Source organism: Equus przewalskii, chromosome 14 (genome assembly GCF_037783145.1).
Source record: "Equus przewalskii isolate Varuska chromosome 14, EquPr2, whole genome shotgun sequence".
Taxonomy (NCBI): domain Eukaryota; kingdom Metazoa; phylum Chordata; class Mammalia; order Perissodactyla; family Equidae; genus Equus; species Equus przewalskii.
The window spans coordinates 50,147,321-50,173,696 of NC_091844.1; the positions used below are offsets into that span (position 1 = coordinate 50,147,321).

At 35.6% G+C, this 26,376-nt stretch overlaps 2 protein-coding genes across 11 annotated transcripts in view; one reads left to right on the plus strand and one right to left on the minus strand.

Moving 5' to 3' along the window:
* Positions 1–5,011, plus strand: part of LHCGR (luteinizing hormone/choriogonadotropin receptor) — a 57,148-nt gene extending 52,137 nt beyond the window's left edge. For all 6 annotated transcript variants that reach the window (XM_070572708.1, XM_070572706.1, XM_070572707.1 and 3 more), the window contains one exon: positions 41–5,011. In XM_070572708.1, coding sequence (XP_070428809.1) covers positions 41–1,178 — 1,138 coding nt within the window. In that variant the 3' untranslated portion in view covers positions 1,179–5,011. The remainder of the gene's footprint in view (positions 1–40) is intronic.
* A 546-nt stretch (positions 5,012–5,557) lies between these two features.
* The window catches only part of GTF2A1L (general transcription factor IIA subunit 1 like), a 47,405-nt gene continuing 26,586 nt past the window's right edge, over positions 5,558–26,376 (minus strand). For 3 of the 5 annotated variants that reach the window (XM_008529206.2, XM_070572717.1, XM_070572718.1), the window contains 3 exons: positions 22,730–22,990; positions 21,944–22,033; positions 6,510–8,678 (listed from right to left, as the gene is read on the minus strand). In XM_008529206.2, the coding sequence (XP_008527428.1) occupies positions 8,571–8,678; positions 21,944–22,033; positions 22,730–22,990 (459 nt within the window). In that variant the 3' untranslated portion in view covers positions 6,510–8,570. Of the gene's footprint in view, positions 8,679–21,943; positions 22,034–22,729; positions 22,991–26,376 lie in introns of all 5 variants that reach the window. The other 2 variants (XM_008529205.2, XM_070572719.1) reach the window with 2 other exon arrangements.

The following is a 26,376-nucleotide window of genomic DNA, read 5'->3' on the forward strand; positions in this document are numbered from 1 at the left end:
TCTGTTAAGTTTACATTGAGCCAAAATATTCTTCTTACAGTTATTCTGCCAGCTTTGCTGAGAGTGAACTGAGTGGCTGGGATTATGACGATGGTTTCTGCCCACACAAGACACTCCGATGTGCTCCTGAACCAGATGCTTTTAATCCCTGTGAAGATATTATGGGCTATGACTTCCTTAGGGTCCTGATTTGGCTGATTAATATCCTAGCCATCATGGGAAATGTGACTGTCCTCTTTGTTCTCCTGACCAGTCATTACAAACTAACAGTGCCCCGTTTTCTCATGTGCAATCTCTCTTTTGCAGACTTTTGCATGGGGCTCTATCTGCTGCTCATTGCCTCAGTTGATTCCCAAACCAAAGGCCAGTATTATAACCATGCCATAGATTGGCAGACAGGGAGTGGGTGTAGTGTTGCTGGCTTTTTCACTGTATTTGCAAGTGAACTTTCTGTCTACACCCTCACAGTCATCACACTAGAAAGATGGCACACCATCACCTATGCTATTCAGCTGGACCAAAAACTACGATTAAGACATGCCATTCCAATTATGCTTGGAGGATGGCTCTTTTCTACTCTAATTGCTATGTTGCCCCTTGTGGGTGTCAGCAATTACAGGAAGGTCAGTATTTGCCTCCCCATGGATATAGAAACCACTCTCTCACAAGTCTACATATTAACCATCCTGATACTCAATGTGGTAGCCTTCTTCATCATTTGTGCTTGCTACATTAAAATTTATTTTGCAGTTCAAAATCCACAACTGATAGCTACCAACAAAGACACAAAGATTGCTAAGAAAATGGCAGTCCTCATCTTCACCGATTTCACCTGCATGGCACCTATCTCTTTTTTTGCCATTTCAGCTGCCTTCAAAGTGCCCCTTATCACAGTAACCAATTCTAAAGTTTTACTGGTTCTTTTTTATCCTGTCAATTCTTGTGCCAATCCATTTCTGTACGCGATTTTCACAAAGGCATTCCGAAGAGATTTCTTTCTGTTGCTGAGCAAATTTGGCTGCTGTAAACATCGGGCTGAACTTTATAGAAGGAAGGATTTTTCAGCTTATACCTCCAAGTGGAAGAATGGCTTCACTGGATCAAATAAGTCTTCCCAGCCCACCTTGAAGCTGACCACATTGCACTGCCAATATACAGCTGTCCCAGACAAGACTTGATGTAGAGAGTGTTAACTGTTATATCAGTAACCACATTACTGGATTGTACTTAAATATGTAAAAAATTATCTGTACCAGTAACTTTAACAAAGAGTTGATTTTAGGAAATTATTTATTCTTGGGCACACTGGGCAAAGAGAGACCTCTACACCTAGCTCAAAGTGTGGTCCATGACCACTGCCAGTCTAAAAACTATTTGGCATTGATACATGATGACATACAATGCAGAAGCTGAGAGTGTTTAGAAACTAACAGCAATTTTGACGGAGTAATTTTATGTCTGTTGAATCTAGTATTTAAAAAATGAGGTAGTATTTTGCATATCTTTGATATTTTTCTCTCATTTCATCTTTGTAGTAATTTTTGTTACATTTTACAAAAATATTAGTCCATAACAGATTGGAAATTTAAAATAACTAGTCCTTTTCTTCAGACAGTTTGAGAAACACATTCTAGAGATGCACTGTCCAATCTGGTAGCCCCTAGCCACATGTACCTAAATTAAAATTAAATTAAAAATGTAGCTTCTCAGTTGCACTAGCCACATTTCAAGTGCTCGATAGCCACACGTGACCAGTGGTTATCATATTGGACAGCATAGATAGAAAACATTTTCATCATCACAGAAAGTTCTATTGGATAGTGTTGTTCTAGAGACTTTTATCTATCCCCTGTCTAGGTTCTACTATTTAAAATTTAATGTAAGGCAAGCAACTAAAGGCACATTTCAGCCTATTTTCTTGGTTCAGTGTTTAACCTCTAAAGAGCAATGAATCATTGAAGAGTACATTGTAAACACCTTATGGGGAGGAATCCTGTCTCAGTTTTGTGTGCCTGTCTCCTAGCTCAGGATCTTAGCACTGGTATGCATCAAATGTGCTGAATTACACTGAAGTTATGAAATCTATAAGGAAAAAAATGTTTTTTTTCCTTTTAGGGTCCCATCTTTTTATTTAAAAGAAAACTTTGAATATTTAAAAATATTTAACTTTCATCATTTCTATCCTCTGGAGGATATAGAAAAAGATATCCAATATTTGCTAGAAACTATTTTTATTTATCAGAACTGACTCTTACAGGATAACGAAATTATGGTTTTAAGTGCAGTGTTTTTTGTATGCTCCTTTGACTTTTTAAAATAAATTTTATTGAAAGCTTATTATATGCCAAACATTTTGATAAGTATTTTACATAATTTAGCCCATTTAATCTTCATAAAACTATGATGCAGATAGTATTCACATTTTAAAGTAGAGGAAAACTATTACAATTTGCCCAAGTTCTCAAAACTAAGAAAAGATTCAACCAATAGGATTCAAATTCAAAGTTCTGACTCAGGATCCCAGCATCTTAACTGCTGTGTTTTACTGTCTTCCATATTGGTAAACCAGTGATCCAAAGGTTTAATATTTGCTTAAAGTTTCTTAAATTTTCCCAAACATTTTATTGTGAATATTTCAAACGTACAGAAAAGTTGAAAGAATCATATAGTGCACACTCATACACTTAGATTCAACATTTTACTGTATTGGTTTCATTACATATCTATATAATTATCTACCCAGTATCCCAGTATCTATCCATCCATCACTTCTGATGCATTTTAAAGTAAGTTGCACATATCAGTACTCACCAGCCCGAAACACTTCAGCATGTTTATCATTAACCAAGGTTCAATATTTGTTTATACTTTTAGGTAAAATTTACATTAATGAATTTTGAGAAATGCATACAGCCACATGACCCAAAACTTCTATGAAGACATAGAACACTATCACCCTCAGAAAGTTCCCTCATGCCCCTTCCTAGTTAATCCCTCACCCCCACCCCGCAGAGTAACAATGGTTCTGATTTTTTCCCCATAGATTAGTTTTGTGTGTTCTAGAACTTCATATAAATGGAATCATACATTATATACTCTTTTGTGTAAGGCTTCTTTGACTCAACACAATGTTTTTGCTATTCATCCATGCTGCTGCTTGAATCAGTAGTTCATTCCTTTTTGTGGCTGAGTAGCATTCCATTGTATGAATATTAACACTGTTTTCCATTTTCCTGTCAATGGATATCTGGACTATTTCCAGTTTTTAGCTTTCCTTTGACATTTTATTAAATAAATATATAGGCATAACTATACCCTCTTCACATTTAGTCTGCTTTCAATCTTTATGCCATTGGGCAAAGTGATTCAAAATAGATTATAAAAGATTAAAACTCTGCAAAATGTCTCTTCTCTGTAATGTGTTTTTCACATTTCTGACTTTGCTACTCCTTAGCTGGTTACTTGTCTTCACTCAGATAAAGTCCTCTCTCTTTCAAGCTAGTGTTCTAGAGTTTGTCTCAGTGATATGAGAGAATATTAGTCATATTGCTATATACATACACAATAAACTTTTTGATTCATACATGAATCCCAGAACCAAATCAACTAAGTAAGCAAAAAAGCAGAAAGTAAAACAAAAGAAAAATAAAATATATCCTTGTGAAGAAACTTTACTTAAATTACATACTCTTAAATATTGTTTGAGCTCAAGGTACTTATATTCTCAAAATAACTTTTATGGCCTTTTCCACAAATATTGATCTTTATTTTCCAAATTACAATTTAAGTTTTAATATATAGAGTCATAGTTTACTATCTCCCTCACTCTCATATCCTTTCATCCACTAAGACCTGCCAGATATTCCTTTGAATTGTCTTCCACATTAGTCCTTTATTTTGTATTTCTACTCTCACGGGCCATTTCCCCTCACCTCTGGAGTCCTACTATATCTCCCTCATTTTAATTCATGTCCAATCTTTTCCATGTCTACACTCTCATACCCATCACCACTAATTAATCTTCTTAAACTCCTATTTCATATTACTACATACCCACCAAAATCCTGAAGAGTTCATCAGAATGAAGGAATTTAAGTTTTAGGTCCTAGCCTAACATTCAAAGAGATCCAGAATCCATCCTCAAATATGCTCACTTCATCTCCTGTATTTCTACATGAACCATATTGTTCCACTTACTTTTCCCTAGCCATGCCCTATCCACCTCCATTCTGGCACCCAAGTCACCCTTACCACCTGGAATACCTTCTTCCTGACCTGTCCTCCTTCTGCATCCTTTAAGACCCCAGCTATAAATTTATCTTTTTATCAAGCTCTCCTTAATCCACCCCCTCCCTAATCCACAATAGTCAACACAGCTCCTTTACCTGAAATAAAGTAGGGCATAAATAATAAATATGTAACCCATAATGGTTTCTCTCGTTGGACTTCTTCATCACTTGTCATCTGTGTCACTCATTTGTCTTTTATTCTAACACTGCTGGATATTACTATTATCTTTACATGCATCTCTCTTATTTCACCTATGTTATAAACTTCTATATCTGTCACAGAGTTTTGCACATAGTAGGTGATTAATAATTTTTTTAGCTGATTCACTTTTACAACTGAAATACAAAACAATCTTTGTTAAGGAGCATTTCCTTTATGAGATGGTCTCATAGAAAGCATATGTATTCTTAATCTGTATAATCTCTCATACATATTCATAAAAACATCAAATGCTCAAGAAATTTATGTTTCTATCTTGCATTTTTTAGCCATGTTTGAAATTATCACTGGTAGGTTGCAAAATGACCAAAAAGGATTAATCAATCTGGAGTAATTCATCTAAACTTACAAAATATTTTTAAAAGACATTTTGTCCTCCATGCATAATATTTACTATAAAGGACCCGGTTTTAGTTTCCTCAAAAATGTATTAAGTCCAGGTGTAAATTAAGAATCTTTATGTCACAAAGATTTCAATAAATGTGTTCATAATTGGAAATAATCTTTTCTTCGAAATGTGCAATATTTTTATTAATATTGAGTTTCTTCCTAAGAGTTATTACCATGGGCTTCCTATTTATAATTTAGCTTTCTAGTTATAAATCACAAAGTTCCCACTTGGCCTAGAGTTTATTTACATGGAAAACAGTATAACATTAATCTACTAACATGAGTGAAAAGAAAATCCCCCACTAAATTCCCCTCCGCACCAACCCAATTAACTGTTGCTATTCATTCTAAGGTTATTAGTTTTCCTACACAACTTAAATAACTGAAACTGAATGCCTCGGCCAGAATTGGAGTCTCATTGCCCTGTCGAGTCTGAGCTGTACAGATGATTATTTACACATATTATAGCACATTGACTAAAATAGGTAAAGAAGGTATTCCAGGCAAGGTCAGTTGATCAGTCCCTCAGAGACTAACTGTGCAAACTCAGCAAGATCTTCTTAGCCAACAGGGAGAGGTGGAAAGTATGTAAGGATGTAGGATGTGAACATGACAAAAAGTTTGAATTAGGAATTGTAATACATGATACTTTCACAAATTTTGTTTTTGTTTTCATTTTTGCTAAGGAAGATTCATCCTGAGCTAACATCACTGCCAATCTTTCCCTTTTTGTATGTAAACCATCAAGACAGCATGGCCACTGACAAACAAGTGGTGTAGGTCTGTGCCCAGGAGCTGAACCCAGGCCACCGAAGCGGCGCACACCAAACTTAACCACTAGGCCACTGGGGCTGGCCCCACAAATTTTGTTTAACTAAGCAAACTGTAACCTCTATAATAGAGACACTTTCTCCACCTATAAAAGGGTATGGGATGACATTGACAGGGATTGTATTTATAAGAACTGAGAACCTACCTTATGATATTTTGTTATAATATGTGACAAGAAATGTTTAGTTTGGACATGAGGAAGAGGTTCCTGAAGGTAAAAGTGATATCGTATCAGAGCCAAGTCTTGGATAAACTCCACCTACTTATAGGGCTTAAAGAATAATCTTCTTTTTTAAAACTGATTAAGATTTGTCTCAGTCTATCTTTAGCTCATGAGTTAAAAATATTTTTTTAACTATGAGTCATGACCATCAATGAGTAGTGAAATCAAAAAAAAAATTTTAATGCAACAGAACAGAATTAAATAGAAAACATAGGAGGCCATCATGTGCTAAAGGCAAGCATGACTTTCTGAAACTTTTGTTTCATTTGTGTTATGTATGTACATACATGCAAACATATACTGGTTGCTAAAGTATATTTCTTAGTGTGGATACTGCCCCCAAAATTTTGAAAACCACTGGTTTAGACTACTTTCCAAGACTAAGATTTTTTTCTAGTATTATTTGAGACTAATAAAAGGGCACCAGGTCCAAAATAATTTAGGGAATCTCAATTCTCTCTTCAGTCACCACCAAAACTATCATTATTTATATTATCATGCAAGGATAATTATTTGGGCTTTGTTTTATTTTGTGGTAAGCCTACTTTTAAACTGATTTTTTTTTTTGGATTTTTAAAAGATCAGGGGCATGAGGGCATGCAGAGACACAAATGGGACAACCGTGACTTTTATCTCTAATGATAAAATGTAACACATAAATAAAGAGGATCAAGATTATAATAATGTTTGTAATGTGCCATTAAAAAAATCACTGAAGCAAAGTGATATTTTAAAATTCACAGTGGAAAGGAATTTTAGAAACATCTATTATGGCCTCTCCTAAACACTTAAATCAACACATTAAACTCTAATTTCCAAGTGAATGCACTTTGTCAATAAATTCAGCCCTTAATTTGCAATAAGGCTTGCCTAAGGCAAATATAGAGTGACTAGGTGAGCCTGGGAGGAAGAAAGCAGGAAGAAGACTAGACAGTGTACTCCTCAGCCCTCGAGGGGGCACATTTCAGGGATAGATATAAAAAATAATTGCCCTCTTTTTGCCTTCCTTGTAGAAAAGATGGACATTTCATGGTAGGCAACATCCATGAAGAGAACTCATAGTTCCTGAAAGTTCTCAAGAGCCACAAAAGGCTCTAGCATAGCAGAGGTGGTAGAGAAAAGGATAATCACTCTGAGGAACCAAATCCTCAGGCAGCTGCCAACTTTAGGCCAAAGACAGTACCCCATACATGTTGTCCAAGGCCCAGAAGAGATTTACCCAAATTTTGAAAAGATCTATAAGTAGCTGGGTCTCTTGGGTAGGACAGGACAAGTGTTAGAACAAATTAAACTTTTCAAGTGGGGTTGCCTCCAAAAAAGGAATGAGGAATTCACCCAGTGACCAGCCAGATCCAGGCATCTAATTCTTAGGGAGATTTCAAAGACCATCACCCACTTATCCGAGCACTCCTTTCTGTGTAAGAGTCACTGTCCTGGAGAACACCATTCAGGCCAAAAACAGAGATCCTAGACTTAGAGACCAGGTATACACCACCCATTAAGAGAAGCAGAAAGATGGGGAAAATGTTCCTTTGAAGGATTTGATCTACTAATGAAGAGAGAATTATGAAATAGTTTATTGGGACATTAATTTGCTTTGTTTTTATTGCTGCAGGAAAACGAAAGGTATTTGTGTTTTACATGTTGTTTTCTCTCCCTGACTTTAAGACAGTTATCCAGGTCTTCTTGTCTCAAATGAGATTACTTGGCCAAAGCAAAAGGTTTCTGAAGAGTACATCTCTTCTTGACTTTTGTTTTAGAAAGCCTAAACTCAAATGAGGGAATTCCCTTTTACAGAAAAGAAAGAGAGATAGTGTCTTTGAAAGGGAAAGAGTATGCAATGGGGTCTTCCATGTAAGAAAAATAGAAAAACTTAGGGAGAGAGGAAAAATCCACCGTGACTAGGAAGAAGACAGAAGTCTGAAGTTTCAAGAAGTAGAATAAGAACCTAACCCAACTCCCTTACAATTCCCCAGGGAGACAGCAAGATACCAGATGAATGGCCTGGTCACATGATAAGCCAAGAGAGGCTGATCCTTAGCTCCAGGGATCCTGATCTCGTCAAAGATTTCCATGTTCACGTGTGGTACAGGCTCAGCAGATGCCTCTGCCTCCCATCTGGGCTCGTATAATCAGCATATTGCTAATGACAAGTGTAGACTGAAGACCCAGAGAAACCTTGAACATCCCACTACTTAAAAGACTCTCCACGATCTTCTGTAACCTGTTTTGGTGAGAGGTGGTAGGAACACCAGCCCCAATCTAACAACCGATAGTGACTTTATCATGAAGGGGAATTGGAGCTTGATGTAAATTTTACTTCAGGATTAAAGAAATGTGACATTTCTTCATGCTCCATCACAACTGATGTATCTATGCTTTGTAAGGGTATAGATAATGAGGGTTACAAAAAAAAAAAGAAACCCTGTTAAAACAGTAAATGAAAGAAATATAAAATTGTGTATTTGTATCTGAATCTGACTTATAATTTTATTAAGTGCCATACAGTGAACTAAAAATTTGAGCAGCTCTGTGCTGGACTATATTTCAAATAAAAATGTTTCACAATATGTAATATAGTCCAACTGTTGTTTATGATGTATTGAGCTCATAAGTTTTACCACTCTGCATCACCAATGGCTCTTGCAAATACATAGTCTCTCCCTCCAAAACACATAATACCATCTTTCAAATAGAATTTCCATTTGTTCTTGCTTCGATGAATCTAGAGAAAGAGAAATAGTCTAAATTAATTAATTTTATAAGCTAAAAGATCATTTACATTTCTTTGCATATCACATGGGATTATTCTGACCCTAAATGGAGTTCTTTAAAAATAAGACTTCCTGGGGTTGGCCTGGTGGTACAGTGGTTAAGTTCATGCACTCCACTTCAGTAGCATGGGGTTCACCAGTTCAGATCCCAGGCGTGAACCTACGCACCACTTATCAAGCTACACTGTGGCAGGTGTCCCACATATAAAGTAGAGGAAGATGGGCACAGATGTTAGATCAGGGCCAATCTTCCTCAGCAAAAAGAGGAGGTTTGGTGGTGATGTTAGCTCATGGCTAATCTTCCTCAGGAAAAAAAATAAGACTTCCTCAAGATAGTTTATTCATTCATTCAGCAAATATTTGAGTTCCTAAGTGTAAGCTATTGTTTTAGACACTGGAGATATATCAGTTTAAAAAAAGAAAAAGTATTATATAATTTTTGGAAAAAACAGGAAAACATTCCTGTCTTTGAAGAGTTTACATTTTATAAGGATGAGGGAAACAGAAACATAATAAATATGTAAGTATATAGAATTTTAAAAGGTGATAAATGCTATAAAAAATAGAGTAGGAAAAGAACGATCACAAATACAGTGGTAGGGTTGTAATTTTAAATAGAAGAGTCAGAATAGGCCTGACTTATGAGGTAACATTTGAGCAAAGACTTGAAAAAGGTTTAGAGATAAAACCAGGCAGATATTGACTAGAGAGCATTCCAGGCAAAGGGAACAGAAGTGCAAAAGTCCTGAGGAGCAGCATGCCTGGATTGTTCAAGAACACCAAAGAGTTCAGTATGTCTGCAAAGGAAGAAACAGAGAGGATGTAGTTAATATGATCAGGAATGAAAAAAGCAATGTTTCATTTTGAAGAAGAAAATCACAATAAAGCACTGAGCAAGGTCAGAAGATACAGCTTATAATCTATTAGATTCTATTGGCTGTGCTTTGGATTCAATAAGTCAGCCTAGATACAGACAAAATAAAAACTAGGAAATGCTACTACCTCAAGAGGTAAGAAATCATAAAATCATTGTTACCTCTCTCGGTAAACCACAAGTGTCTATTTAAAAACCTTAGAAATGTATGATCTGAAATCAAGGGTAACAACTAAACCTAGCTGTTGGCTGCAAATGGTCAAAACAAGGAAGAGAAGCCTGTGACTAGTATTCAGGTGCATTTTGTGAAGCATAAGAAAATACAAAGGATAAACCCTCTATTTGTGTGAAAAAAAAGTCCTAATAATGGAAAATTTCTTTTCTGAGTTTAACTCCCAAATTTTCATTTGCATGTATCCTAAAGACTCTGGGAACACAACAGTGACAACAGAATCCTGAATGCAGCATAGGTGATAAAATCTGACCAGAATTAGGAGAACAACAGCAGTAGCAACAACTCATCCTAGTAGCCTTCTCAAGCTATATCATACATTTTTTAAATGTATGACTACATTTATTCTAGAAATGCAACATTGGCTCAATATTAGGAACTTATTAATATAAAAACTATATTACAGAAGTGACATCAGCATCATGGTGGAATGAGTTCTCCAGGCAATCTCTCCCCTCCATGATACAACGAAAAAGACGTTCATACTCCAACAGAGGACATCCATACAACACAAAAGACATCTGAGAGACCCACACAGCCATACACAGGAGGGTGGAGCGGCTGGAGCACCCCTCAGAGGAGGTGGAATAGGGTAAGAGAAAACTTCACTCCCTTCCCAAAAGACTGTGATCTGGGACTGTGCGCAGCCTCCAAGAGGGAAGGAAGGGGGAAGGGGACACCTGTTCATGGGAACATCAAAGATCCCCGAGGTCCCTGGAAGCCTAGGGGGACGTCCCCTAACAGGGCCAAAGCTATCATGGGGGATGACCTCATCAAGCCAACATTCCAGGAGAGCAGATAGTGAGAGCAGAGTGAGTAAGCCCATGAGAGCATGCAGAAGAAAGCAGCCATCCCCCACACCGCCCAGCACTGACTCAGCACCTGGGATCCGGGTGGAATGCAAAGGGCTCAGAATATGCAGATCTTGACCCCCACCCAGTGGCAACAGGTGGTAACGGCTACCAAATAATACCAGGATGTGAAAGAACAAAGCCACGCCCTTTAGCAGTATCAAAAATTATTAAATATCCAGACCAGAGAGAAAATGACAAGTAACCAGAAATCAGTCCTGAAGACACAGAAATATGTAATCTAAATGACAGAGAATTCAAAATAGCTATCATCAAAAAACTCAATGAGGTAAAAGAGAATGTAGAGAAACAATTCAATGAGTTCAGGAGCTACTTCACAAAGAGATTGAAACTTGAAAAAAGAATCAATCAGAAATATTAGAGATGAAAGACACAATCGATGAGATAAAACAAAATATGGATTCCCTGAATACTCGAGCAGACATCACAGAGGAATGAATCAGCATAATCGAGGATAGACATAATGAAATGTTCCAGATAGAGGAGGAGAGAGAACTAAGACTAAAAAGAAATGAAGAAAGTCTCTGAGAACTATCCGACTCAATTAGGAAATGCAACATAAGAATTACAGGTATTCCAGAGAGAGAAGAGAAGGAGAAGAGAGCAGAAAGCTTGTTCAAAGAAATAATAGCAGAGAACTTCCCAAACCTGAGGAAGGAGATGGAAATCCATGTGAAAGGGACTATCAGATCTCCTAAATATGTCAATGTAAAAAGGCCTACAGCAAGGCATATAGTAGTGAAACTGGCAAAAGTAAATGACAAAGAAAAAGTACTAAAGGCAGCAAGGCAGAAGGAAATAACCTAGAAAGGAACCCCTATCTGGCTTTCAGCAGATTTCTCTGCAGAAACCTTACAGGCTAGGAGAGACGGGAATGGCATATTCAAATCTTTGAAGGACAAAAACTTTCAGCCAAGAATACTCTAGCTAGCAAAAATATCCTTCAGATATGATGGAGAAATAAAAACTTTCCCAGATAAACAAAAGCTAAGGGAGTTCATAGCTACAAGACCCCCCTACAAGAAATCCTCAAGAAGGCCCTCACACCTGAAAAAAAAAAAAAAAAAAGTAGGGGGAGATAGCAGTTAAAAAGCATGGAGTAAGGAGATAAATAGGTAGACAAATCAGAAAATTGTAGCTATCCATCAGAACAGGTTAGCAAATACTCAAGTATAATGCTAAAGATAAAGGGAAGAAAAACACCAAAAACAAAGATAATCTTGTCATTTAAACCACAAACTCACAACACGAGATGAAATAAGATGTGAGAAAAACAACTTAGAAGGGGAAGAGGAAAGGGACTGAATCAGTTCAGTCTAAGGAAATAAGAGGCCATCATAAAATGGACTATCTTATCCATGAGATTTTGAATACAAACCTCATGGTAACCACTAGACCAAAAAAAAGCAGAACAGAGACACAAATAATAAATAAGGAGAAAACAAAGAAACACAACATAAAAAACCACATAACTCAATTGGTAGACTGAAACATGCGGGATGAGAAACAAAGGAAATGCAGGAGGACCAGAAAATGAGTGATAAAATGGCAGCATTGAGCCCTCATATACTGATAATGACCATAAATGTAAATGGACTGAATTCGCCAATAAAAAGACACAGAGTGGCGAGATGGATTAAAGAACAAGACCCAACAATATGCTGCCTCCAGGAAACACATCTCGGCTCCAATGACAAACATAGGCTCAGAGTGAAGGGATGGAAGACAATACTCCAAGCTAATGGCAAACAAAAGAAAGCAGGTGACATAAGACTTACATCATACAAAGTAGACTTCAAGATAAGGCAGGTAAAGAGAGACAAAGAGGGGCAGTATTTAATGATCAAAGGGACACTCCACCAAGAAGACATAACATTTATAAATATCTATGCACCCAAAACAGGAGCACCAAAGTACATAAAGCAGCTATTAAGAAACCTAAAAGCAGACAGTCATAGTAACACAATAATAGCAGGGGACCTCAACACTCCACTTACATCAATGGATAGATCATCCAGACAGAAAATCCACAAGGAAACAATGGAATTAAATGAAAAGCTAGACACTTGGACCTAATAGACATATATAGAACAGTCCATCTAAAAACAGTAGAATACACATTCTTCTCAAGTGCACACAGCACATTCTCAAGGATAGACCATATGTTGGGAAACAAGGCAAGCCTTAATACATTTAAGAAGGTTAAAATAATAACAAGCATCTTTTCTGATCACAATGCTATGAACTAGAAATTAATTACAAGAAAAAAGCTGAGAAAGGGACAAAGATGTAGAGACTAAACAACATGCTATTGAACAACCAATGGATCATTGGAGAAATTAAAGGAGAAATCATAAACATCTAGAGACAAATGAAAATGAAAACACACCATATCAACTCATATGGGATGCAACAAAAGCTGTATTAAGAGGGAAATTCATCATAATACAGGCGTACCTTAACAAACAAGAAAAACCCCAAATAAGCAATCTGAAACTACACCTAACTGAATTAGAAAAAGAAGAACAAACAAAGCCCAAAGTCAGCAGAAGGAGAGAAATAATAAAAATCATGGCAGAAATAAATGCTATTGAAACAAAAAAAAGCAGTAGAAAGGATCAATGAAACAAAGAGCTGGTTCTTTGAGAAGATAAATAAAATTGACAAACCCCTAGCTAGACTTACAAAGGAAAAAAGAGAGAAAGTTCAGATAAATAAAATTAGAAATGAAAGAGGAGAAATAACAACAGATACCACAGAAATACAACAGATTATAAGAGAATACTACAAAAAGCTATATGCCAAAAAAAATGGACAATCTAGAGGAAATGGATAAATTCTTAGACTCTTACAACCTCCCAAAGCTGAATCAAGAAGAAATAGACACTCTGAATAGACCAATCACAAGTAAAGAGATTGAAACAGTAATCAAAAGCATCCCAAAAAATAAAAGCCCAGGACCAGATGGCTTCCCTGGAGAATTCTACCAAATTTTCAGAGAGGATTTAATACCTATCTTTCTCAAGCTATTCCAAAAAATTATGGAAGATGGAACACTTTCTAACACATTCTACGAGGCCAACATCACTCTGATACCAAAGCCTGACAAGGACAACACATAAAAGGAAAACTACAGGCCAATATTGCTGATGAACATAGATGCAAAAATCCTCAACAAAATATTGGCAACCCAAATACAGCAATACATCAAAAGATCATATATCATGATCAAGTTGGATTTATACCAGGGACACAGGAATGGTTCAACATGTGCATATCAATCAATGTGATACACCACATTAAAAAAATGAAGAATAAAAACCACATGATCATCTCAATAGATGGAGAGAAAGCATTTGACAAGATCCAACAGCGATTTATGATTAAAACTCGTAACAAAATGGGGCTAGAAGGAAATTATCTCAACATAATAAAGGCCATATATGACATACCCACAGCCAACGTCATACTCAATGGGAAAAAACTAAACGCTATCCCTCTGAGAACAGTAACAACACAAGGATGCCCACTACCACCACTCTCATTCAACATAGTACTGGAGGTTTTGGCCAAAGCAATTAGGCAAGAGAAAGAAATAAAAGGAATCCAGATAGGGAGTGAAGAAGTGAAACTCTCACTGTTTGCAGACAACATGATCTTATATATAGAAAACCCTAAAGAATCCATCGGAAAACTATTAGAAGTAATTAGCAACTACAGTAAAATTTCAGGGTACAAAATCAACTTACAAAAATCAGTTGCATTTCTATACTGTAATAATGAACTTACAGAAAGAGAAATCAAGAATACAATTCCATTTACAATCACAACAAAAAGAATAAAATATCTAGGAATAAATTTAACCAAGGAGGTGAAGGACTTATACAATGAAAACTATAAGACGTTCTTGAAAGAAATAGATGATGACATAAAGAGATTCCATGCACATGGACTGGAAGAATAAACATAGTCAAAATGTCCATACTACCCAAAGCAATCTACAGATTCAGTGCAATCCCAATCAGAATCCCAATGACATTTTTCACGGAAATAGTACAAAAGAATCCTAAGATTCATATGGGGCAACCAAAGACCCTGAATTCCTAAAGCAATCTTGAGAAAAAAGAACAAAGCTGGAGGCATCACAATCCCTGACTTTGAAATGTACTACAAAGCCATAGTAATAAAAACAGCATGGTACTGGTACAAAAACAGGCACACAGATCAATGGAACAGAACTGAAAGCCCAGAAATAAAACTGCACATCTATAGACAGCGACCATTATCTCACACCATACACAAAAATAAACTCAAAATGGATCAAAGACTTGAAGATAAGTCCTGAAACCATAAAACTCCTGGAAGATAATATAGGTAGTACACTCTGACATAAAGCTTAAAAGGATATTTTCAAATACCGTGTCTTCTCAGACAAGGGAAACAAAAGAAAAAATAAACAAGTGGGACTTCATCAGACTAAAGCTTCTGCAAGGCAAAAGAAACTATGATCAAAACAAAGAGAAAACCCACCAACTGGGAGAAAATATTTGCAAATCATATATCCGAGAAGGGATTAATCTCCATAATATATAAGGAACTCACACAACTGAACAACAAAAAGACAAACAGCCCAAACAAAAAATGGGCAGAGAATATGAAAAGACATTTTTCCAAAGAAGATACACAAATGGCCAATAAGCACATGAAAAGATGATCAACATCACTAATCATCAGGGAAACGCAAATCAAAACTACACTAAGATACCACCTTATGCCTGTTAAAATGGCTATAATCACTAAGACTAAAAATAACAAACGTTGGAGAGGGTGTGGAGAGAAGGGAACCCTCATACACTGCTGGTGGGAATGCAAACTGGTGCAGCCACTATGGAAAACAGTATGGAGATTCCTCAAAAAACTAAAAATAGAATTACCATATGACCCGACTATCCCACTACTGGGTATCTACCCAAACAATTTGAAATCAACAATCCAAAGTGACATATGTACCCCTTTGTTTATTGCAGCATTATTCACAATAGCCAAGACATGGAAGCAATCCAAATGCCCACTGACCAATGACTGGATAAAGATGTGCTATATACACACAATGGAATACTACTCAGCCGTAAAAAAAAAAAAAAAAGACAAAATCATCCCATTTGCAACAACAGGGATGGACTTGGATGGTATTATGCTAAGCAAAATAAGCCAGACTGAGAAAGACAAACACCAGATGACTTCACTCATATGTGGAATGTGAACAAACACATGGACAAAGAAAATAGTTAAGTGGTTACCAGGGGAAGGGGGAGTTGGGGGTGGGCACAGGGGGTGAAGGGGAGTACGCATATGGTGACAGACAATAAATAACTTACAACTGAAAGTTCACAATGATGTAAACTATTATGAACTCAATAAAAAAAAAAGCAGATTCAATTTAGTTTTAAAAAATTGAAAACAATGCTACATTTCTACACATCTGTGTTGTAAAAAAAAAAAAAAAAACAAACTCTATTACTAGCCCTAAGGAAACAAATCATATAATCATCTCTATGTTGAAAAAGTATTTGATAAAACTCATGCATTTTAGTTTTTTTAACTCAAAATAAGAAAGACTATGTCCTACACATACATACACACACACTCCTCTACCTTAGCCCAAAAGCTGTGACTGGGTACTTAGTGAGGAAAACCCTAAAAGTATTCTAAAGTCAGGACATAGACAAGGATACCCACTATTATCCAACTTTTTACTCCAGAGGTACTAGCCAGTGCAATTAGACAAGAAGAAAGAAGTAGAGATGTAAAAATTAGAAAGAGTGAAATAAATTTGCAGATGCAATTACTGCATCTCTGAAAAACCTAAGATAATCAATAAAAAAATGACTAGATAAGAATTCAGAATTTGTATCAGAATTCAGAATTGAGACAAAATTAATATACATAAATTCACAGCCTTCACTGTATACAAACAACAGTTAGAAGATACAGAAAAAGAGCCCATTTACTCAAAAGAGATAAAAGAGCTAAGAATAAATTTTAAAAATACTTGTTCTACAAGCACCATTCAATACACTCTCCTCTTTGAAATATTTTCGTCACCTGGCTTCTAGAACACTCCTGGTTTCCACCTAACTTTCTGGCCACTCCTTAGTTTCTTTACTGATTCCTCCTTATCTCTGTTACCTCTCAATTTTAGAGTATACCAGGACTCTTCTTTCTGTTTATATTCACTCTCTTGGTGATCTTATCTAATCTCATGACTTTAAACACCACCCATATGCTGATGACTCCCAAAATTTATATCTCCAGCTCACACCTCTCCCTTGAACTTCAGATTCTCATTCAACTGCTTCGGCATCTCTTCTTGAATGTCTATTAGACATCTCAAGCAATTTAAAACTAGGACACTGATGTCCTCTCCCCCAAACTTCACAGTCTTCTCCATCTCACTGAGGAATGTCCACTCATTCTTCTAAGTGCTCAGGCCAAAAATCTTAGAGACATTCTTTATAACTCCTACTCACTCCCCATACCTGGATGTATCGGTAAATGTTAGTCCTACTACAAAGCATGTTCATATTCCAACTACTTCTACCACCTCCACTACTATTACTATTGTCTAAGCCACCATCCTCTCTTGCCTGGATTAATATGGCCCATAATTAGTTTCCCTGTTCTCACCCTTGTCCCCCTTCAATCTACCGTAAACATGGTAGCTAGAGTGGTCCCGTTAAAAACATAAACCAGACGTAATTTCTCTGCTCAAAACTCTCCAATGACTTCCCATCCAAAAACTAAAGTCCTTAGAATGGACTATAAGATCCTGCTACTCCCTTCATTTACTACTCTGGCCTCCTCACTGTTCCCTGAATACACAGGTGTTCTTCTACCTCAGGACTTACATATTTGCTCTTCTCTTTGTCTGAAATGGTTCCATCCAAATAGCCTCATGGTTCATTCTCTTACTTCCTTTTGGTCTTTACCCTATCATGTTCTCAGTAAGGCCTCCCCTGGACATCCCATCTAAAATTGTAACCTACTCCTCCTTAACATCATTAAAATACCAAATTCTATTACTTTAATGTGATCTCAATGAAAATACCACCAGGGTTTTTTTGAACCAGACAAGCTGATTCTGAAGTCAATATGGAGAAATAACCAATAATATCGAGGAAAACTCTGAAGAAGCCCATCATGAAGAAGTACTAGCCCTACCAGATATTAAAAACCTCAATAATGAAATCAATGTAGTACAAGCCAATGGAAAGACAAATCAATAGAACAACATAGGAAATCGAGAAGTAGACCCAAATACATATGGAAATTTTAGTAGATGATAAAGGAATCATTGTCTTATCAGTGGGGACAAAATAAACTTTTTAACAAATGATGTTAAGAAATTGGGTTGCCACCTGGAAAAAAAGTTGGAACCATATCTCACATTATACACGAAGATACACACCAACTCAATCAAGATTTACATTTTAAAAAAGAAACCAAAAAAATACTTAGAAGAAAACATGGGTAAATCCCTTTAAAATCTTGAGCTAAGAAAGAACTTTCTATTCATGACTCGAAATTCAGAAGCCATAAAAATAAAGGTTGACAAATTCAACATCTGCATGAAAGGAAGAAAAAACATTGAAAGCAAAAAACTGAAGAAAAAGTATTTCTAGATATACCAAGGGCTAATCTCCCCCAAAATAATACAGAACTCTTAGAAATCAATAAATAGACCAATAATCCACTTTTTAAAAATATAGACAAATTATAAACAAGCAGATCACATAAAAGTAAATACAAATGGCCCTTAAACACACAAAAAGTTAAAAATTTCACCAAGATATTTTTCACCTTTCATAATAGCAAAGATCCAAATGTTTTATTACACTCTGTTGTCAAGGCTGTAGGAAAAGAAGCACTCTCAAACATTGTAATGGGAGTATATACTGGAATATCCTCTAGGAGAGCATTTTGGCCATAGCTAACCAAATACATTTGCCTTTGACCCAGTAATCCAACTTCTGGGGACTGATTTAATAGACATAACTGCACACATATGAATATCTTGTGTACATGGTCACTCAATAGCAAACGACTAAAACATAACTCAAATATTCATCAGTAGGGGATTGGTTAAATAAATATTAATAATTCTACAATGGAATATTGTACACCTATAAAAATATTAGCACAAAGAGCTCCGAGATATACTGTTAATTTCTTAAAAAGACAAGGTGCAGAATACAGTATTGTCTATGCTATCTTTTAGGCTTGTACTTGAATAAAGAGACTGTAAATATATTAAGAAATTAATATAACTGGTTACTTATTTGCACTCAAGGCAGGGACATGAAGCTACTGGTAGGAAGAAGAAATGATGGAGGAGTGAGAACCAGACTTTTTCACAGTATACTTTTTATAGTATCTTGATTTTTTAATGATACATATGCAATATCTAGTCAAAAAACAAAACAGAGAGAGAGAGAGAGATACTGTGCTACACACTTAGCAATTACTCATTGTATTAACATCTAAGGGACAAAGCTAGCTATAAGCAAAACTTTGCTAAACTGTTAAATGAAGATGCAGCATATTCAAATAGTTTCACATTCCACTATAAACAGTATCCTATTTATTGCAAAGAACACTCCCATCTATAGTAACAGTGGTCTCCTCCAACCCCACTTTGACCTTATAGATACATTCTCTTTGCTAGCCATCTTCTGACTTCATCACTCCCTTTTAAAAACTTTTCATTGGTTCCCCAATACCCTGGTTTCCAATAAAATTTTTAGTACTGTTCTTAAATACTCACTGATTAGAGAGTACTCTCAGACAATTATATTTGTTAACAATATACATTTAATATCACTCCTCCTACCTAGCCCACAAGATTGTTTTAAGAAGGAAAAGAATGTATGAGAAAATACTTTGAAAAATACAAAGCACTATGTAATTAATTACAATCTATTTCCCACAAAGCAGTACAACAAAGGATACTATATCCATAATGGTCTTAAAAATTCTTTGTGACTATGGAATGCCTACATAATTCAATATCTTATAGAGCTTTCTTCACAGAAGGTAATACACTATTTATAAGAAACTAAAATAAGTTTCAAACTAAGGACAGTCCCTTTTCCATCACCTATTCTTTCTTATGCTTATGTTTACCAGCATCTCAATTGCCATTTGCTACCTGTATAAAATATTATAGGGGAGAAAATGATATTTTTACAGAAAAAGATTCATTTTTACAGCAATTCAAAACACCATCCTGTTTTCCCTAGTATACTGAAATTATTACTGAAAAAAAGTCAAAGAAATAAATATGCATTAGTCATCAGGGAAATGCAAATCAAAACCACGAAGAGATACCACTTCACACCCTGTAGGGTGGCTAGAATCAAAAAGTCAGATAACAAGTGTTAGTGAGAATTTGGAAGAATCTAAACCCACATACACTGATGGTAGGAATGAAAAATGGTACAGCCACTTTGAAAAGAAGTCTGTCTGATAGTTCCTCAAACTGTTACCATATGACCCAGGAATTCCACTCCTAGCTATATCCCAAGAGAAATGAAAACATATGTTCACACAAAAACTTGTACATGAATGTTTACAGCAGCATGCTTCATAATAACCAAAAAGTGGAAACAACCCAAATGGCCATCAACAGATGAATGGATAAACTAAATGTGGTGTATCCATTTAATGGACTACTATTCAGCAATAGGAAGGAATGAAGAACTGTTACATGCTACGACATGGATGAATCTTGAAACACTGTGTAAAGTAAAAGAAGTCAGTCACAAAAGACCACATATGATATGATTCCTTTCATATAAATCTCCATAATAGGGAAATTTATAGAGATAGAAAGTAGATTAGTGGTTCCTTAGGCCTGGGTGTGGGAATGGGAAGCAGTGGGGAGATATGGGAGTGAGAACTAAAGGGTATGGGGTTTCTTTTTAAGGTGATGAAAATGTTCTAAAATTGACTGGATCAATGGTTGTACATATCCATGAATATACTAAAAACCACTGAACTGTGAATTGTATAGTATGCAAATTACATCACAAAGCTGCTAAAAAAAATAAAAAGATGTAAATATCCATGAATTAAGGACAAAAACTGGCCATCTACTACATAATCACAGTTATAGTGTCTTTAAAAAAAAAAAAAAAAAGCAGTATTGTATTTTACTTGCTAGGTTAAATTGCTAGTGAAATTCTAGGCGTGAAACCTGAGAGATACCTTCAACTCTCCCTTGTTGATGATCCTCTAAAGTCCATCTAATCACCAAGTCCCATTGGTTTTTCGATCATAATCTCTGACTCTTCCATTTTCTACACTGTCATCCTTAGTCTAGACTCTAGTTACTTCACGTCAGCTCTATCCCTATTCTTCTCATTATTTGCTTCTTCCAAATCAGCAAACACTGCTAGCTTTTAAAACCCAATTACAATTCTCTCAATAACGTTCTCAGAATACCAACGTCCATCCAATCAAGTGTGGATTCTGGATTTTCCAATTTGCCCTCAACTCTGTCCCCAGTCCGCTTCGTTTCCTAATACATCCAAAAGGAGAACATCTCATTCAAGGCAGAGCTGTCTCTTGACTGTCCCTTGTACATTCTACATGCATTCATTTGTCTGCCTTTTTCAGGCTATTCTACTCTGAATGCCTACTCTCCACACTTATCTATATCCTACAAATCATCCAAGACCTATTTCAAAGCCCCACATCACCCATGAAGGATTTGTGGAGAACTCCAACTACAAATGACTTCTTGCATTTCCAAGCCACTTTTAGGACTTACTGTCTGTGCCACGTATCTTAGCATTTGATTTACATGCCACTCATCTTAGCATTCGATTTATATGCCACATATTTTAGCATTTGATTTACCTGTCACACGTTTTAGCTTTTGATTTATTACCATTTATTACCATCTTATTGTATGCCATTTTATTATTCCCTACAGAAACATCTCATTTCAATAAGATTTCAATAAGACAAGGACTATCATTTTTTTTGGTATCACTAAGACCACATGGCACAATGTGAGACCCAAAATACACTCCCAAAACTTATAGAATTAATTAGCTATTTTGAGATTAATTTAACTGTGAACTCTAACTCACCATCATATTCCCCATCATTTTACATATCTTTCTACTATAAATGCTATTAATGAACTCAAAATCTAAAAGGTGAATACAGTACCTTGTCATACTGACAGACAATTACATTATCCGTGTCAAACAGGTCTGACATATCCTGCTCACTAACATCATCTCCAGAATTTAAAGGGTCCTAAAGATGAAAGATGGTCACATTAAGGAATTTCATGATGCCTTGACTTTTTTAAAGATAGAGAGACTTACAGGAATAAAGGAACTAGAAGAGGCAGAATAGTATTATACTTAAAAGTAAAACAGCCTGAGTTTGAATCCTAGCTTAGCCACTCAATAACTTCAAGACTGACTTTTGGCAAGTTACTAAAACTCCCCATATCTCAGTTTTCTCATCTGTAAAATGAGGATAGTAATGAGACTCATAGGGCATTGGGAATATTCAATAACATAAGGCAGGTAAGATTTAGTATGGTACCTGGCACATATGTAAGGACACCATAAACAATAGTTATTACCACTTACATGCTTCTTAATTACCACATTGCACAACGATTTTACTGCGTTTATTAGGATTAGAGTAGATATTATACGCTTCTACCTTGGCTGCCTTCTTTACCTCCACTCCCATCCTCTAAACCTCCCACTATCTCTAGTTAAGAACAACAAATACAGTAGCCGATTCCTAAATACTTAATACTAGTTTAAATTACAGTTTAAGATTAGGAATTTATATACAAATGTACAAATAAGTATCACTTTAAAGGACTAAAGACAAGGTTAATCTTAATCGTTACTCCTCTTGGTTCAAAAGTATATTAAAGTATAAATGTTATAAATTTAATAAAGAAAGGCTCAGCTCAAAAGTGATCCTCACCTCTTCCACAACGTCTATTTGAGAGTCTTCATTATCACTACTGTTGGTAGTTGAATCTTCATTTGATATACTGTCAGCTTCTTCTTCAAGTACCTTCAGGTCTCCTGCATCAATAATCCCTAGAAATTCATTCTCATCTACATCTCTTGTACTTCCTGTTTCATCATTGGAAGATGTATCACCAGTTCCATCTATCTGAATTATTTCATTAATATCATCATCAGTCACCTGAATGCTTAAATCCATCTGAGAATTAGAACCCTAAAAAGAGAAAGAAATGCAATAAATTTCTTCAAGTCAAATATGGTGTATAAAACACTGAATCACACAAAATATAAAATTACTTAAACATTTCACAAGTGGTCAGTTAATATATATTGCTTCCCTATAACATGATGTTCCCTAATTTTGAATTTTAGAACACCCCTGACATTTCTGTGTAACATAGGGATAATTTTTAAATTGTAAATAAAGTAAACCCACTTACAGTCATGCATAGACAGCAAATGAGTTCACTGTTTTCAGAAAATATTACCAGTTTTTATACACATCATCTTAAATTTATATAGTACCTGTTAGGTTTTAACAATTTCATTTGATTTTAAACAATAATTCAATGAAGTAGAAAGAACAAGGGACATTATTCTCAATGGATAAATAAAAAATATAAAGGATTATTCTAACTGATATAAATCAAATACAAAAGGGCAAGATAAATCAAAACTGATAGAACTGAAAAGAGAAACAAATAAATCCACAATTACAGTTGGAGAATTCAACATTCCTCTCTCAAGAATCAGTAGAAAAGTAGACTGAAATTCAATAAAATGTAGAAGACCTGAACAACACAATCAACAAACTTATCCTAATTGACATTTATAGAATCCTCTACCCCAAAATAGCCAAATGCACATTCTTTTCGAGGGCACAGAGAATGTTCACTAAGATGAATGATATTCTGGGCCATAAAACAAACTTTGACAAATTTAAAACACACAAAGTATGTTCTCTGAACACAATGGAATTAAATCAGAAACCAGTGACAGAAAGATTTGGAAAATCCTCAAATATTTAGAAATTTAACAACACATTTCTAAATACCCATGGGTCAAAGAGTAAGTCACAAGGGAAATTAGAACATAATTTTAACTGAATGCAAACAAAAATATAACATTTCAAAACTTGTGAGATGCAGCTAAAGTAGTGCCTAGAGGGAAATTTATAGCATTAAATGATTATATTAGAAAACAAGCAAGTCTCAAATTAATGGCCTAAAATTCCACCTTAAGAAACTAGAAAGAGAAGATCAAATTAAGGTTGTAGCAAACAAGAAAATAAAGATTAAAAGAGAAATAAATAAAACTAAGAAGAGAAAAAAATAGAGAAGGTAAATTAGACCAAAAGTTTATTCTTTTGGTGCAGCCACTTTGGAAAATGTTCGGCAGTTCCTCAAAATGTCAAACACAGAGTTACCATATGACCTGCAATTCCACTGCAAGGTATATACCCAAGAGAACCGAAAACATATGTCCACACAAACTTGTACACTCTTCCCTGGGGAGAGGGAGAGTCAGAGTAGGTGAAAAGGGGAGAGATGCATATGGACAGAGAAAGGGCTCTTGGACATACAGACAAATGGAAAAAATTAGTTGGAGAACCACACATATAAAATGACCCCATTATGTTGGTTTTTAGAGATATTCACAGGTATAGACATCTGTGTGTAAAAACATAAGAGAAATAAACAGCCAGCTGATCATTAAAAAAAAAAGTTCATTCTTTAAAAATATCAATAAAATTGATAAGCCTCTAGCCAGACTGACAAAGAAAAAAGAGGGAAAAGAAGCAAATAAACAATATTAGGAATTAAAGAAGGGGTGTTGCCATAGATCCTGAAGACATTAAAAGGACAAGAAATATGTCTTAGGCCATTCAGGCTGCTACACAAAATACCATAGACTGAGGAGCCTATAAACCATAAAAATTTATTTCTCATGGGTCTGGAGTCTGGGAAGTCCAAGATTAACACACTAGCAGATTGATATCTAGTGAGAGCCCACTTTCTGGTTCATAGATGATGCCTCCTCACTGTGTCCTCTCCTCACATAACAGAGAGGCCAGGGAGTTCTCTTGAGTCTCTCTCTTTTTTTTTTTTTAAAGATTTTATTTTTCCTTTTTCTCCCCAAAGCCCCCCAGTAAAGGTTGTGTATTTTTAGTTGTGGGTCCTTCTAGTTGTGTCATGAGGGATGCCTCCTCAGCATGGCTTGATGAGCGGTGCCATGTCCACACCCAGGATCCGAACCGGCAAAACCCCAGGCTGCCAAAGTGGAGGGTGAAAACTTAACCACTCGGGCATGGTGCTGGCCCCACTGGGGTCTCTTTTATAAGGCAACTAATCCCACTCATAATAGCTCCACCTCATGACCTAATGACCTCCCAAAGGCCCCACCTTCTAGTTACCATCACCTTTGGGAGTTAGAATTTCAAATTATGAATTTACAGGGACATAAACATTCAGACCATAGCAAAAATATAAACTTTCTATCAATAAATTTTGCAACTCAAATGAAATGGATAAATTCCTTGACAAAAACTATCAATGTTTACTCAAGAAAAAATTGATAACCTAAATAATCTTGTATCTATTAAAGAAATTTCATTCATAGTTAAAAACCTTCCCACAAAGAAAAATTGAACTGAACCCAGATGGCTACACAAAGCCTTCCAGAAAACAGAAGAGGTATGAATTCTTTTCAATTCATTTTATAAAACTAGCATTACCATGATACCCACTAAAAGAAAAGAAAACAATAGACCAATATTCCTCATGAATATAGAGGGAAAAATCCTCAATAAAATTTTAGCAAATTGAATGTAGCGATATATGAAAAGGATAATACAACATGAATATATGAAGTTTATCCTTGGAATGCATTTGAAAGTTCAATATCAGAAAGTCAATCAACATACCTCACCATATCAAAAGATAAAAGATGGAAAACCATTTGGTTTCAATAAATGCATAAAATGGATTTGAAAAAATTTAACATCCATTAACAATAAAAACTCTCAGCAAACCAGGTTACAAGGAACTTTCTTCACCTGAAGAAAGGGGCATCTACAAAACACCCTACAGTTAACATAGTACCTAACAATGAAAGACTGAATGCTTTCTCCTTAAGATCAGGAAGAAGACATCTGCTCTAACCACTCCTATTTAACTTTGTACTAAGAGTTCTAGCTAATGCAAAAAGGCAAGAAAAAAAACATACTGATTGGGAAGAAAGAAATTAAACTATTTCTATTCATAGAAAAGATGATTGCCTACATAAAAAATCCCTCAGGGTCTACAAAATAACTATTAAAACAAAAATCCCCAAGGATCTACAAAATCTACTACTAAAACTAATATGTGAATTTAGCAAGGTCACAGGATATGAGACAGTTTACAAAAATTACTTTTATGACTGTATAGTAGCAATAAACAATTGAAAACTGAAATTTAAAAACAGTGCTATTTAAATCAGCAAGAGAAAAGAAGCTCATCACATACATGGGATCCTCAATAAAATAACAAGATTCCTCAGCAGAAACTTTGAGGGCCAGAAAGCAGTGAGATGATATATTTTTTAAGTGCTAAAAGACTG